This window comes from Pseudophryne corroboree, chromosome 3, assembly GCF_028390025.1.
Source record: "Pseudophryne corroboree isolate aPseCor3 chromosome 3, aPseCor3.hap2, whole genome shotgun sequence".
Classification (NCBI taxonomy): domain Eukaryota; kingdom Metazoa; phylum Chordata; class Amphibia; order Anura; family Myobatrachidae; genus Pseudophryne; species Pseudophryne corroboree.
In genome coordinates, this window is record NC_086446.1 from 229,023,560 (window position 1) to 229,036,215 (window position 12,656).

The following is a 12,656-nucleotide window of genomic DNA, read 5'->3' on the forward strand; positions in this document are numbered from 1 at the left end:
ATTATGTCTTATATACTGTACTATAAATACAGTATAAACTTGACTTTGTGTGGGGCAGACTACAGCTTGTTACATGCTAATCATGCATCCTTCATGGGCTGGTGACAATCACTCTTTAATCAAACATTTGGAAACCCCCCCCCCCCTTCCCTTCCAGAAATCCTGCATTTGCCCCTACATCCCAGAATATACTGAAATGATTTGGGTGTGATGTGGGAATAGATATGAATGAAGTGCTAGAGGTTTGATATGGTGACAGATATGATGGGATTGGGCTGTAACATGGAGATAGATATGAAGCTGCTGGATTATGATTTGGTATATAGATATGCAGTCATTGGTTTCTGTTGAGGTGATTGAGGTACAATCTGGTGATCGAAATGAAGTGCCTGAGATGTGACATTCCCGGTGTTTCCAGAAGTTAGTGTAGATAGATAAAGTTATATCTCAGCACAGAGGATAAATGTAAACCTAAGTATTTTGTTAGTGGCCAAGAGATGATGGAGAGTGGATGGAGAATCTGGAAAGGAAAGGTACACTTTTGTTTTAGGCACTAGTGCTTTTAAACAACCTTAAGATGATTCTCGGCTCAGAAATGTCACACTAAATCAGCGACTGCACCACTAGCATACACATGTAAAACGATTCACCTTGAGCTTGGAGAAGTCGATCAAATCAAAGTTATGAAGTCCCAAGTTAAGCATTCCTTTTTGAAATGCCTTATATAGTGTTTTATATATCTTTAAATACAGTACATTAGCTATAATTGTGATTTTGTGAAAAGGGTTGATGATCATTGGATGCAGTCAATATACCGGCAGTCAGGATCCTGACATTCAGGAGACCGACGCCAGAATCCTGACAGCCGGTGAAATATATGCGCCCGGAATCCTAACATCTGCTCGGGATTCCCATTCGGTTGGTGGGTCCAAGTAGATAAAGTCAACCTTTCTGTCAAACTTGACAGTTGTTAACGCCCCCTTGCACTAGGACCCGCCCCCTTTTAATATTAAATGATAGTGTTTTATATCGCTTAATATAAAATTAATATAAATTTATAGTGTTCGATATTAAAACGTATTAAAAATTGTCGCGTAACACCAGTCGCAGAGTGTCAAGCAGCACCAGTCGCAGAATGTCACATATGACACACACTTTAAAATACATCTTTTTTTTTTTTTTTTTTTTTGTAACACAAAATGTTCTTACATTCCAGCAGCTGAAACTTCATGAGTCACACATGTTACAGTTTTAAAAAGGATAATCACTAATGACCGATTTTTATTTCCCCCGATTTGACAGTAATCACAAATACAGAGAATCTCGATTTGTCTGTTGATAGTCCCTTTGGCTTAGACTTCAGCGCTATACCGGATTTTAATAATATTTTGGAATTGGCGCCAGATTGTGAGTAACATGATATCTTTATTTATTTTTTATTTTATTTTTTATTTTTTATTTTTATTTTTTATTTATTTATTTATTTTTCCACGGCTAAAGAATTAAAAATAAACCTTGTACAGTTGTGCTGATTTGTTGTCAACTGTACACACTTTATATTCTCAGTAATGAATCGCTTTTTCATGTTATTCTAATTTTATACCGTATGTAATATTTTTTATTTTTTTATTTTTATTTTTCATTTTTCACCGGTTAAAGATGCCACAAAAATGGATGATGCGACGGCTGATGTTATTCTACGGGATATATTGAACAAACCTGATTATTGTCACAACACATCTATACAGAACAGCAATGTTGTTGATGAGCAACCGTTTTTCCCACACGCGACAGGGGGTCGTGCTAAAACATTCGAATATAAAGCAGGTGTGTAATCAAGCACTGTTATATGGTATATTGTTATGCGTTGATTTAAATGCTGATTTTCAGGCAGCTTTGTTTATATTTATTTTATAATATAGGTATTACAGATGAGGCTGTAGCAATGCGTTATGCGCCGACGATACCATCAGGATGTGATTCAGTAGCGCAAATACACCGTCTTAGTACAAGCGGGAAAATATCAAAACGCACAACCGCCGCTGAAACGGAAAGCCATCAATTCGCAGCAGCAGGTGTGTAATCAAACGCTGTTATATGGTATATTGTTATGCGGTGATTTAAATACTGATTTACATGCAGAGTCGTTTATATTTATTTTATAATATATGTATTACAGATGACGCTGTAGCAAGACGCTATGCTCCTTTGATACCAACAGTCAGTGATACATGCTCGCAGATACACAGGCCTAGTACAAGCGGGAAAATATCAAAACGCACAACCGCCGCTGAAGCGGAGAACCATCAATTCGTAACGCCGGCAATTGTACATAAGAACGTTGCTAGGTCATCAGTTATGGCTGTGCATAACGGCTGTATCGTACCGAACAAACGAAAGCCGGCTCGACCAAGAACGAATGAGAGAAGTCATAATTCAACATTTACAGATCTGAAAAGAAAATTGTCATATTCCGAAAATGATAAGCCACAACGGAGAAGGATCGCGTTACAAACTGTATCATGCGTAAGTAATGATGTTGCTGTAACATCAAAACACACAGCGTTTAACACTGCAGACCGGGGTGTCGCTGGTAATACAAAGACTGTAAAGGTTAAGAGGGCATCGCGTCTCTCAAGAAGTAATGTTAAGCAATTGTCGCAATCCGCTGTAATCACAATTCCAGATACACAGGTTTGTTCTGAAACAGAAACAAGGCACATAGCAGGCATTGGTTTGTTATCAAATATTGACTCAAGAAGTAATGTTAAGCAATTGTCGCAATCCGATGTCATCACTATTACCGATACACAGGATTGCTCTGAAACAGAAACAAGACACATAGCCGGTAATCCTGTGATATCAGATATTGATGACATAAATGGGCAAGAGCTTATTACAAATTGTGTAGAGTCAACGACACAAGATCCGCAGAATAGCTCTGATGAAGTATTATCAGCCGTTGCAGGAATACCTGGTAATACTACAACGGTTGATTGTGTAACATCAATGCCCAATATTTTTACAACGACAGCCCTGGTACACGCATCGGCTGATGCTTGTGTACCGGCGCGAGGGCTAGCGCCCGACATAGTTGATGAATGTCAAAATTCAGAACAATTAGGCCAAGACGCTGAAATACAATTTTACGCGTTGTTGGGTAAGATACGGGAAGATGTTGAGAACATGGGCGTAAAAGCCGGATATTTGTTAAAACACATTAAAGGTGTGTGCCACGGTAGTAAATGTAAACAAGACATTGTTAAAGAAGTTGTTGAGACGTATATGAATGTCATGTCAAAATACATAGATCGGTCGGTTAAGACAACTGAATTTATTAAAGCCAACATACATCATTTTGCAGAAATAAATGAAACTGATCCGTGACTAGGCATGCTAGGCAATGGTTTGAAACGTGTTTTAAATTTAAATGACTGTAAAAAAAAACCACGAATTAAACCTTGTTTAACATACAAGATCTCACAGTTATTCCGACGCGCAAAGGTGAAACAGGCTGTAACAACATTAATCAGATCGAGAAAGCGCAAGCGGCACAGGGAACATGCGGTAGGTGGTCAATTGAGAAAACGCAAGCGTCACAGGGTACATGTGGTAGGAGGTCAGCACAGTGCGAGGCATGTAGATTTAGATCAATCTCCACCCCATGCATTACCGAATGACGAATCACAGGCTGACAATATTGAGCGCGATGCAAGCCCCATATATGATGATGCAGGCCGTGTTGAGTCACCCGGTAATGACGAAGGTCGGCAACATGTATACTTAGAAGCAATTAACCGCTATGAACGACAACGACCGAATTTCAGAGCCGTTGAGTACCACAATCACTATCGGTTTGTTAATTTGGATAGGGTTACATCATTTGTAGAGGGAGTTCGAGCCATTCATACGGCTATACAGGCCATGCTCGATGATGTCCTTGCGGGCGTGGATCCTGCCGACCGCGTTCAGCTTAGATTGGAGGGGGGTGGGTTACACAATGCCATCTATTCGCATCGTAAGCCGCAAGAAACATTAGACGCTGCCAGTTTTTTGAATCAGATTACAAACACGCTTCAAAGTAACGCTGAATTCTTATTATCCACAGGCTTAAGATTTGTGATCAGTATTTTTATGAACAGATCAGGGTCTGGTTTGACTGGGCGTAGTTTACAACGCCTGCCCCAAAGTTTAATAATAGATAAAAGAAAGAGATATCTCTATGACTTCAGACGCGTAGGTAATAACCTGTGTTTGGCCGCTAGCGTCTGTAAACTTCTGGATAAAGGTAACAATGCCAATGATCATGTAATACAGGAGAGAGCGATACAACTACATAAAGCTTTGAATCTGCCGCTTGATAAAGCGGTCAGCTTTAGCGATGTTGCAATTTTTGAAAATTATTTAAAAGTATCCATCAATCTCCTCTATTACAGTCAAGGGTCTTGGAAATACTACAGTGCAGACAGTCGTTACAAAGACACGATCTTTGTGCTATATCACGATTGTCACTTTTATGGGATACTCGATATCAAAGCGTTTCTTGGTGCCCGATATTACTGCGTCCGTTGTCATAGCGCTTACCATCATAGAAATAATCACGATTGTCTTTTCTTTTGTAAGGCTTGTCACAGGCCGGCTTGTATTGACGACGGTGTGACGGCTTTAAGGTGTTCGGTGTGTAGGGTATTTTGTCGATCAAACGAGTGTTTAGAGCTACACAAAGCTTTAGCTCTTGATCACAAAATATCCTGTCTTGAACATGTATATTGTGACAAGTGTTGTCTCTACAGGCGAACAGATCATAACTGCAGAGGCCTAAAGTGCCCCATTTGTAAGGTGTTCGTTGATGGGTTTTCGAACCATTTGTGCTATATACAAACCATCAAGCCGGAAGAGCCCACAAAGAAATACATCTTTTATGATTTTGAGTGTATGCAGGAGACGGGTGTGCACATACCAAACTACTGTTACGCTTTAACATTAACGGGTGAGAAAGACTGGGAGTTTAAGGGTGTTGCGTGTATCGAAGACTTTGTAAAGACGTTCATGAAACCAAAATTTGAGCATTACACATTCATAGCCCATAATGCAGGTCGCTATGATGCATATTTTGTGCTGCGCCAGCTGATTAAGGAGAAATTAAAGATTGAATTATTATCTAGAGGCGGCAACATAATGTGCATCACGGTAAAAGATTTGAAGATAAGATTTATCGACTCTTTAAATTTTTTACCCATGCGGCTTAGCAAGTTACCAAAGGCGATGGGGTTTGACGGTACCAAAGGTTATTTCCCACATTTTTTTAACACAGCTGATAACCAAAATTACATAGGAACTATGCCGTCAATAGAGTATTTTGGTCCACAATACATGATGCCTGATGAATTATCTGAGTTTACAGCTTGGTATAAACAGTGTGTACACAAACCGTTTAACTTTCAAAAAGAGCTCGTGCGATATTGTAAAGACGATGTGAAAATATTACAAAAAGCTTGTGATGCTTTCAGATCTGCTGTTATAGCCATGACAGAACAGGAGTTTCTAATAACAAAGAAAAAAAAAAAGGTTGTGGTTAAACGTCACATCGAGGCTTTTCAATTAGTCACGTTGGCGAGCGTATGCATGGCCATGTACCGGTGTAAATTTTTACAGGAAAAGACACTGGCGCTTGTACCGGGTGATAACTATCACAAGACGCAGAAGCGTTACTCAACGCCCGCCATACAGTGGTTAATGTACATAGAACACAAAGAAGGGGTGAGTATAAGACACGCTTTACAAGGGGGTGAGAAGAAAGTTGGTAAATACAGCCTGGATGGTTATGCCGTGATTAACGGCACACCAACTGCATTTGAATTCCAAGGTTGTTTTTACCACGGCTGTGGTGCTTGTTACAACGCCGATGATAAAAACAAACTGACTAAAACGACCTACGGTCAATTACACCACAAGACGCAGGTAAAGTTGCACTACCTTAAACGTTGTGGATTTCAGATACGTGAAATCTGGGGTTGTGAATGGAAGTCTATGCTAGATTCTGATGCGGATCTACAGGCTTTTCTGAAGGGTAAAGATTTACCCGAACCCTTGGAGCCACGTGATGCTCTTTATGGCGGGCGCACAAACGCCATAAAGCTGTATCACAAAACAGGCTGTGATGAAAAAATACACTATTTTGATTTCACCAGTCTCTATCCGTATGTTAATAAAACCAAAACGTATCCTATACAGCACCCACGCATTATTTATAAGGACTTTGGTGATGTCACAAAGTATTTCGGTTTTGCCAGGGTTAAAGTTTATCCACCTCGTGGCCTATTCTTTCCGGTTCTGCCAGTTAAAATGGGCGGCAAGTTAATGTTTCCATTATGTCGCACATGCGCTGAGTCTGGACAGACTGAGCCGTGCGTTCATGATTCAGAAAAACGTGCGCTCATCGGTACATGGTGTACCGTGGAACTAAACTTGGCTGTAGAAATGGGGTACAAGGTATGTAAAATCTATGAGGTGTGGCATTTTGATGAGAGATCTGACAAATTGTTTTCAGGCTACATTAAAACGCACCTCAGGGATAAACAAGAGGCCTCTGGTTATCCCGAATGGTGTACAGACGCCGAGAAACGCCAAGAGTATATAGACGCCTATCAAAAGAATGAAGGCTTGTCTTTACGACCCGAACACATAGAAATCAACCCCGCTAAAAGACAAATTTCAAAATTGTTTTTAAATTCCTTATGGGGTAAATTTGGTCAACGTAGCAACATGCCCAATACGTGTCTAGTGACCGACCCCGACAAACTTTTTGAATACGCGTTCTTACCGTACTATGACGTGTCCGCTTTGGATTTTATTGACGATGATACAGTTATGGTAAATTGGAAGTATGCCAAAGACCATTACACCAGGGGTGCAATTTCAAATGTAACTATAGCCATCTTTACAACGGCTTATGCCCGTGTTGAACTGTACAAACTACTGTATAGATTACAAGATAGATGTCTTTATCACGACACCGATTCTGTAATTTTTGTCAGTAGACCCGGTGACTGGAGCCCGCCATTGGGTGATTATTTAGGTGAGTTGACCAGCGAACTGCCCACAGGCACCCATATAACAGAATTTGTCTCAGCCGGTCCCAAGTCATACGGCTATCGACTAAACAACGGAAAGACCTGTTTAAAAGTTAAAGGTATAACGCTCAATGTTGATAATGCGCAGCACGTTAACTTTGACAGCCTGAAAGAACTGGTCTTAGATTATCCTTTAAACCCCGAAGGCGATGACCAGAAAAAGGTTGTGATCCGTCAACCCGGTATAGTACGTGTGAAAAAGTGCTGGCAGATAGAGACGCGTACTTTGCAGAAGACGCAAAGGTGTGTTTATACTAAACGGTCTCTTACGGACAACTTCACAACACTGCCGTTCGGCTATTAAGATGGACACCAGATTTCAACACCCTTTCTCATGTATTTTAGCGGGGCCGTCCAATTCGGGTAAAAGTTATTTTGTCAAAACGCTGTTGCAACACGCTGCAACACATATGACTCATGTACCTGATAATGTTGTTTGGTTTTACACCTGTTGGCAACCTATATACGACCAACTTCTGCGTGATTACCCCTGTACGCGCTTTATAGAGGGGTTACCAGAGTCTTTTAGCGATGATCAACTTTTTCCCCCTGATAAGGTTAATTTAACAGTGATTGATGATTTGATGGACGCGGCAAGTAATAATTCTGAGGTTGAGAAGGCTTTCACAAAGTATGTACATCATCGTAATCTCAGTATCCTGTACCTTGTCCAAAACATATTTTGTCAAGGTAAAAAGAGCAGAACTATACATTTAAACACAAAATATATGGTCCTGTTCAAAAACCCCAGGGATAAAATGCAGGTGGGCTTTCTGGCTAGACAAATGTACCCATCGAAACATCGTTTTTTTCTCGAATCCTATGAATCCGCGACGGCTGCCCCTTATGGGTATTTGCTGGTTGATTTAAGAAACAACGCTCTTGACGATTATCGTTTACGAAGCGGCTTATTCCCACCAGACAAGCCTGTCGCTTTTGTCATTAAGAAGCGTGGTTCTATAAAGCTATAACAGTACAACCTTTAGTCATTTGTTGCCATTCTAACAACGGTGAACATGTCGGGGCGGATAAGACGTAATTGGGTGCTTTTAAAAACGTTAATTAAAGCCACACCAATCCAAAGAAATGCTATTTTATCCAACGCTTCAAACGATTTAGTCACGGCCATTTGTGAGATAGCGCTCAACACGCTTAAAGGCAAAATACCGCTGTCTCAACGGCAGCTGAACTACCTTAAAAAGAAGCGTGCGCTTATAAAATCACTTTGTAATAAGAAATGTGCCATTGGAAAAAAGAAGATTCTGGTTAAACAGTCGGGTGGTTTTATCGGCTCGCTGCTTGGTTTTGCTATACCGCTAATTACAGGACTATTGTCTAATCGCTGATGGAGTACGCTGAGAAAATGTATCTGGTGCCTCAGAATCAGATAGAACGTTTACATAATAAAACGAACAGCGACGACATACGTAAAACAGCAACGCACGGTCTAGATGTAGAGATCGTGAAAATACTACAGAATAATGATTTATCAGAATATGAAAAAGCAAAGCGATATACAATGTTGTTGCAGAGATACCTGGTGTTGAGTAAGCAGGCTGATAGTGAAATGTCAACTTTAGCTCTTTTATCACCCGTTGCAAAATCTGTTGATGAATCAAATAATACGACACAGCCTATTGCCCCCGATGCTGTTTATCATGAGCTTTTGAGCGGTGTTAATGACCGGTATAAGAAAAACTGTGAAATACTATTGAGTAAAATGACACGCTCTAAACACATCACAGACTGGAACAGTAAAGGGGAGTTTCTGTACAAAGGCGTCACTGTGCCTGGTTCCAACATGTTAGATTTAATAAGAAGCATCACGCAAAGTAACGGTGTGTCGATCCGTAATATACCGAATGGTTGGCCTGAATTTATGCGGGCTATGTCTGAATTGAATATTCCCTCAACCGTCATAGCCAATGCGGGGAATAGAATGTGTTTAGAACGATTAAAAGCTGAGATGCAGGATGACTCTGATGGCGCTGTGACATCGCCCATGTCGTTACAAACCCTTAACAAAGGGCGAATAAATGTTTTAAGTCCCCCAGGTTTAACAACACCGCATGGTTACTTACTGCCTAGGAAAAGATCCGTAAATCTATTTCAGGATTCACAGTGGCTGAAACTATAACATATAACTAATTTATATTATTTTTATACACTGTATTTTGTGTTGGTATTTTGCGCCACAATGTTTAACTTATGTCAATAATATTTTATGTAATGTTTTAAACTCATCTTTACCGTGTTATATATATATATATATATACATATATCAATAAAATATGCTTATGCTTTATAAAACAACGTTTTGTTCTTTGTTTCTATTGCTGTAAACGGAAGAAATTTCAAGCACACGATATAAAGTTTAATAAACAACGTTGTTTATTAGAAAAACATCATAGGTATGATGCGTTGTACATAAAACGTATCAAACAGAATGTTGATTACAAGTTACACAAACAATACAACGTTGTGCGTAACACGCTTCACACACAGCGTTGTGCGTGAAACGTTTTATGTACAACGTGTCATTGACACGTTGTACATAAAACGTTTCACGCACAACGCTGTGTGTGAAGCGTGTTTCACGCACAACGCTGGTTACAAGTTACGCAATTCTGTATATATCTATATGCATAATGATTCAGACAATGGCTTCTTGGTAGTCGTCTTACAAAATTTGAAACAAAACAATCATTACGTTTTGTGTCATCACTAAAACGGGCCAGTACATCCACATATTTGTATTTTTTACACATGTAAAATATAAAGTATATGCAATATTGACCGCAAACGGTACTGTTAAAATTTTGCAACTGCATATTTTGGTGATAAACACTTTTTGAATTCAAGTTTAAAAAATGTATTATTGCCTTTGGGAATAGGGGGCTGTCAGGGGCTAACCCGTAAGAATCAAAAAAGTAACATTCACGTTGTTCGTTAAAATAAGCGGCCAACCAGTGCTCACCCGGCTGCCCGCTGCTATGCGTATTGATTACAAACGCGCAGGGATATTGCAACAGTTTACTGACCGGTAACATATCGCACGGATACGTTCCTTTAAAAACATGCCTTGTGCTTTGCACGGCGTACAGAATACAGTTTATCTGTAATGTGTTCATTTTTTCAGCAGCGTAGTGTTAGTTTATTTCATTTATAGATAATCGTACAGCACATCGCGCCTTTGATTAATCTCGATGATGTTATCAAATAGTGCGTATATTATCACATTGACTGTCCGGTCCAACGCTTCTGCAAAGCGGAATTCGGCACGTAGATTGCCTGTTCTTATCAGGGAAAGGTGTTCTCCACACTCCTGTTCTGGTGAAAGGTCAAAAGCGAATAGCGTGTAGCCCCTGAGGTACTCTTCGCGGTCAATCAGTATACCATTGTCAGATTTCTGCTTATTTGTGATTTGTATGAGTGACATATACTCTCTTACAGCATTACCGCTTTCAAAGTCGGGTTGAAATGGCTTGGCGGGGTGCGGCGTTCCATCCAGATAAAGGGACGCAAAACTTACATTTTTATGTTCAAAGCACAGGGGGTTCCGGTTATGGATTCCTGAAAATGATTCGTTATCCACGAAACCTGCTATAACTGTTTTCGGTACTTGTCCTAAAAATAAATTTTCTAGATTAAATACTCTACTGCCTGTTGGTACGCTGTAGATTTTCATCCCAACGCGGTCAATCGCGTATTTCGCGTTACCGTTTAACAGAGCCTGCGCGTGCCCAATCCGCACGGCCGGTGAGACCTGAACTCTTTTCACGAACAGGGATGCAGCTGTGATCTGTATTTTAAAGGCATCCGCCTCAGACGTCATTAAGCAGAATGCATCTTTGTTTCTGGTTAGTTTAATCTTCAGATCAACGGCGTTTAAAATTAGTTTATGTTGATGGAAGAGGTCGCAGTGAAGCGGGCCTAGCAGTTCAACAGTGCGACTCTGCGCTGTTGCGCCTGCTCGTTTTTTGAATCCCGTATTCGGGCCGTCCAGCGCCGTGTTGTTAAATTCACCATCCACATCTTTGTAAAATAGTCCTGTTGTGTGTTTTGTTGACAATGCGTCCGAGCTGTAATTTAATATAGTCTCAATGTACGCGCGGTATGCGTAAAGATTGTTGGATTGTGATATGAGCCTGTCGCCCAGAGTTACATCCACTTGGTTGAATAAGGTCGCTATTGGGTAATTAATAAGCGCGACCCGCGCACCTTGCGGTATCGGCGTGTTATCGGTTCGTACGATCTTGCATGTCACGTACAACAGCGTATTGTTCAGATCGTAGTAGTGTTCACCGCTGGCTGCTATATAAAATTCAAGCGGAGCTGTGTCGGATAACGCCGCTAAAGGTTGAACTTCGACGTATAGACTTTTCTCTATGCTAGTTTGTGTCGGGGGCACGTCAAAAAGATCCAGCTCTGTTTTTGCACATTCAACGGATTCGTGGTGTATGAAAGACATGTTTAAAAAATATCACCAACGGCACTCTTCGGCTTTCTCTTCTTCTTTGAGTTGCGTCGTCTCTGTTTTTTATTTAAAAAGGGTATGTCCCAAGGCGGAAGCGCTATCATACGCTTCCGTTTTCTTTTAGACACGCCTTTTCTTGTATATATTAGTCCTGAACCGTCTTGCTTTGCTTGGTTCGCCTCGTGTATCTTATTCACAACGGCCGTTGTGGCTTGCCCGATAACATCTTTCGCTATATTACGAACCGCTGTCTTCATATGCGGTTTAGCCAACTCTAAACCTCTCCGGAAAAGAGGAACAGCTTTTCTGAAAAGACTTCGAAAAATACCGCCTAAACCGCAGCCGTACATGTATGCGCTGCCGTGAAAACCTGGTAATCCATTACCGGCTTGAGATTTATAATATTGCGCATAGAGCCCCGGATCGCCATAATTTTTAACAGCGACCATTCTGCTTAGTTAATAAAATTCAGTTTTGCGGCGTCTGAAGTGTAGCTTCACGATCGCTTTCCCAAACTTAAATGCCATGTTCTCGTTTTGGTCGTTCTTTATCTCTATGGCTATCGTGTCAAAATGTGTTTTGCACAATGGTACGTAATCGGGTTTCTCGTATCGTATTGTGACAACCTCATTGTTATAACCCTTCATTTCAACAGTGCGAAGTAGCGGTACATAACTATCCCCGACCCGTTGGTGTTCGATAATGTCTGTGTACACGTACATCGTATATTGGCCGCCTTTGATGTCGGCGCATGGTTTAGAAATATTAGTTTTAGGCTGTAAACCCAGTATCCATGTCAGCTTAGAACCGGCGTGGATTTGATACAACAGTTTGCTGTCACATGTTACAACGCGTGCAAATGGATCATACGTTAGTCTTAATCCAACGTCCAGTTTCAGTTGTACAATTTCAGCGTTGATTACGTTCAGTAACGCCTCGATTGTTTCATAAAAACCGGGTTTAATGCACAAACTCGCGACTCTCGCCACCGGCTGGTCCGCCGTTCCATCCCATGATAATTGCAGTCTACAATCTTGTAAATCCAA

General features: G+C 40.7%; 1 protein-coding gene across 1 annotated transcript; it reads left to right on the plus strand.

The window, feature by feature from the left end:
• Positions 1–1,347: 1,347 nt before the first annotated feature.
• On the plus strand, positions 1,348–3,426 carry LOC135057640 (uncharacterized). Its single transcript, XM_063963459.1, has 4 exons — positions 1,348–1,407; positions 1,660–1,827; positions 1,923–2,075; positions 2,180–3,426. The coding sequence occupies exons 2-4, from the start codon at positions 1,671–1,673 to the stop codon at positions 3,385–3,387; spliced, it is 1,518 nt and encodes a 505-aa protein (XP_063819529.1). The 5' UTR covers positions 1,348–1,407; positions 1,660–1,670; the 3' UTR covers positions 3,388–3,426.
• The last annotated feature ends 9,230 nt before the right edge of the window (positions 3,427–12,656 follow it).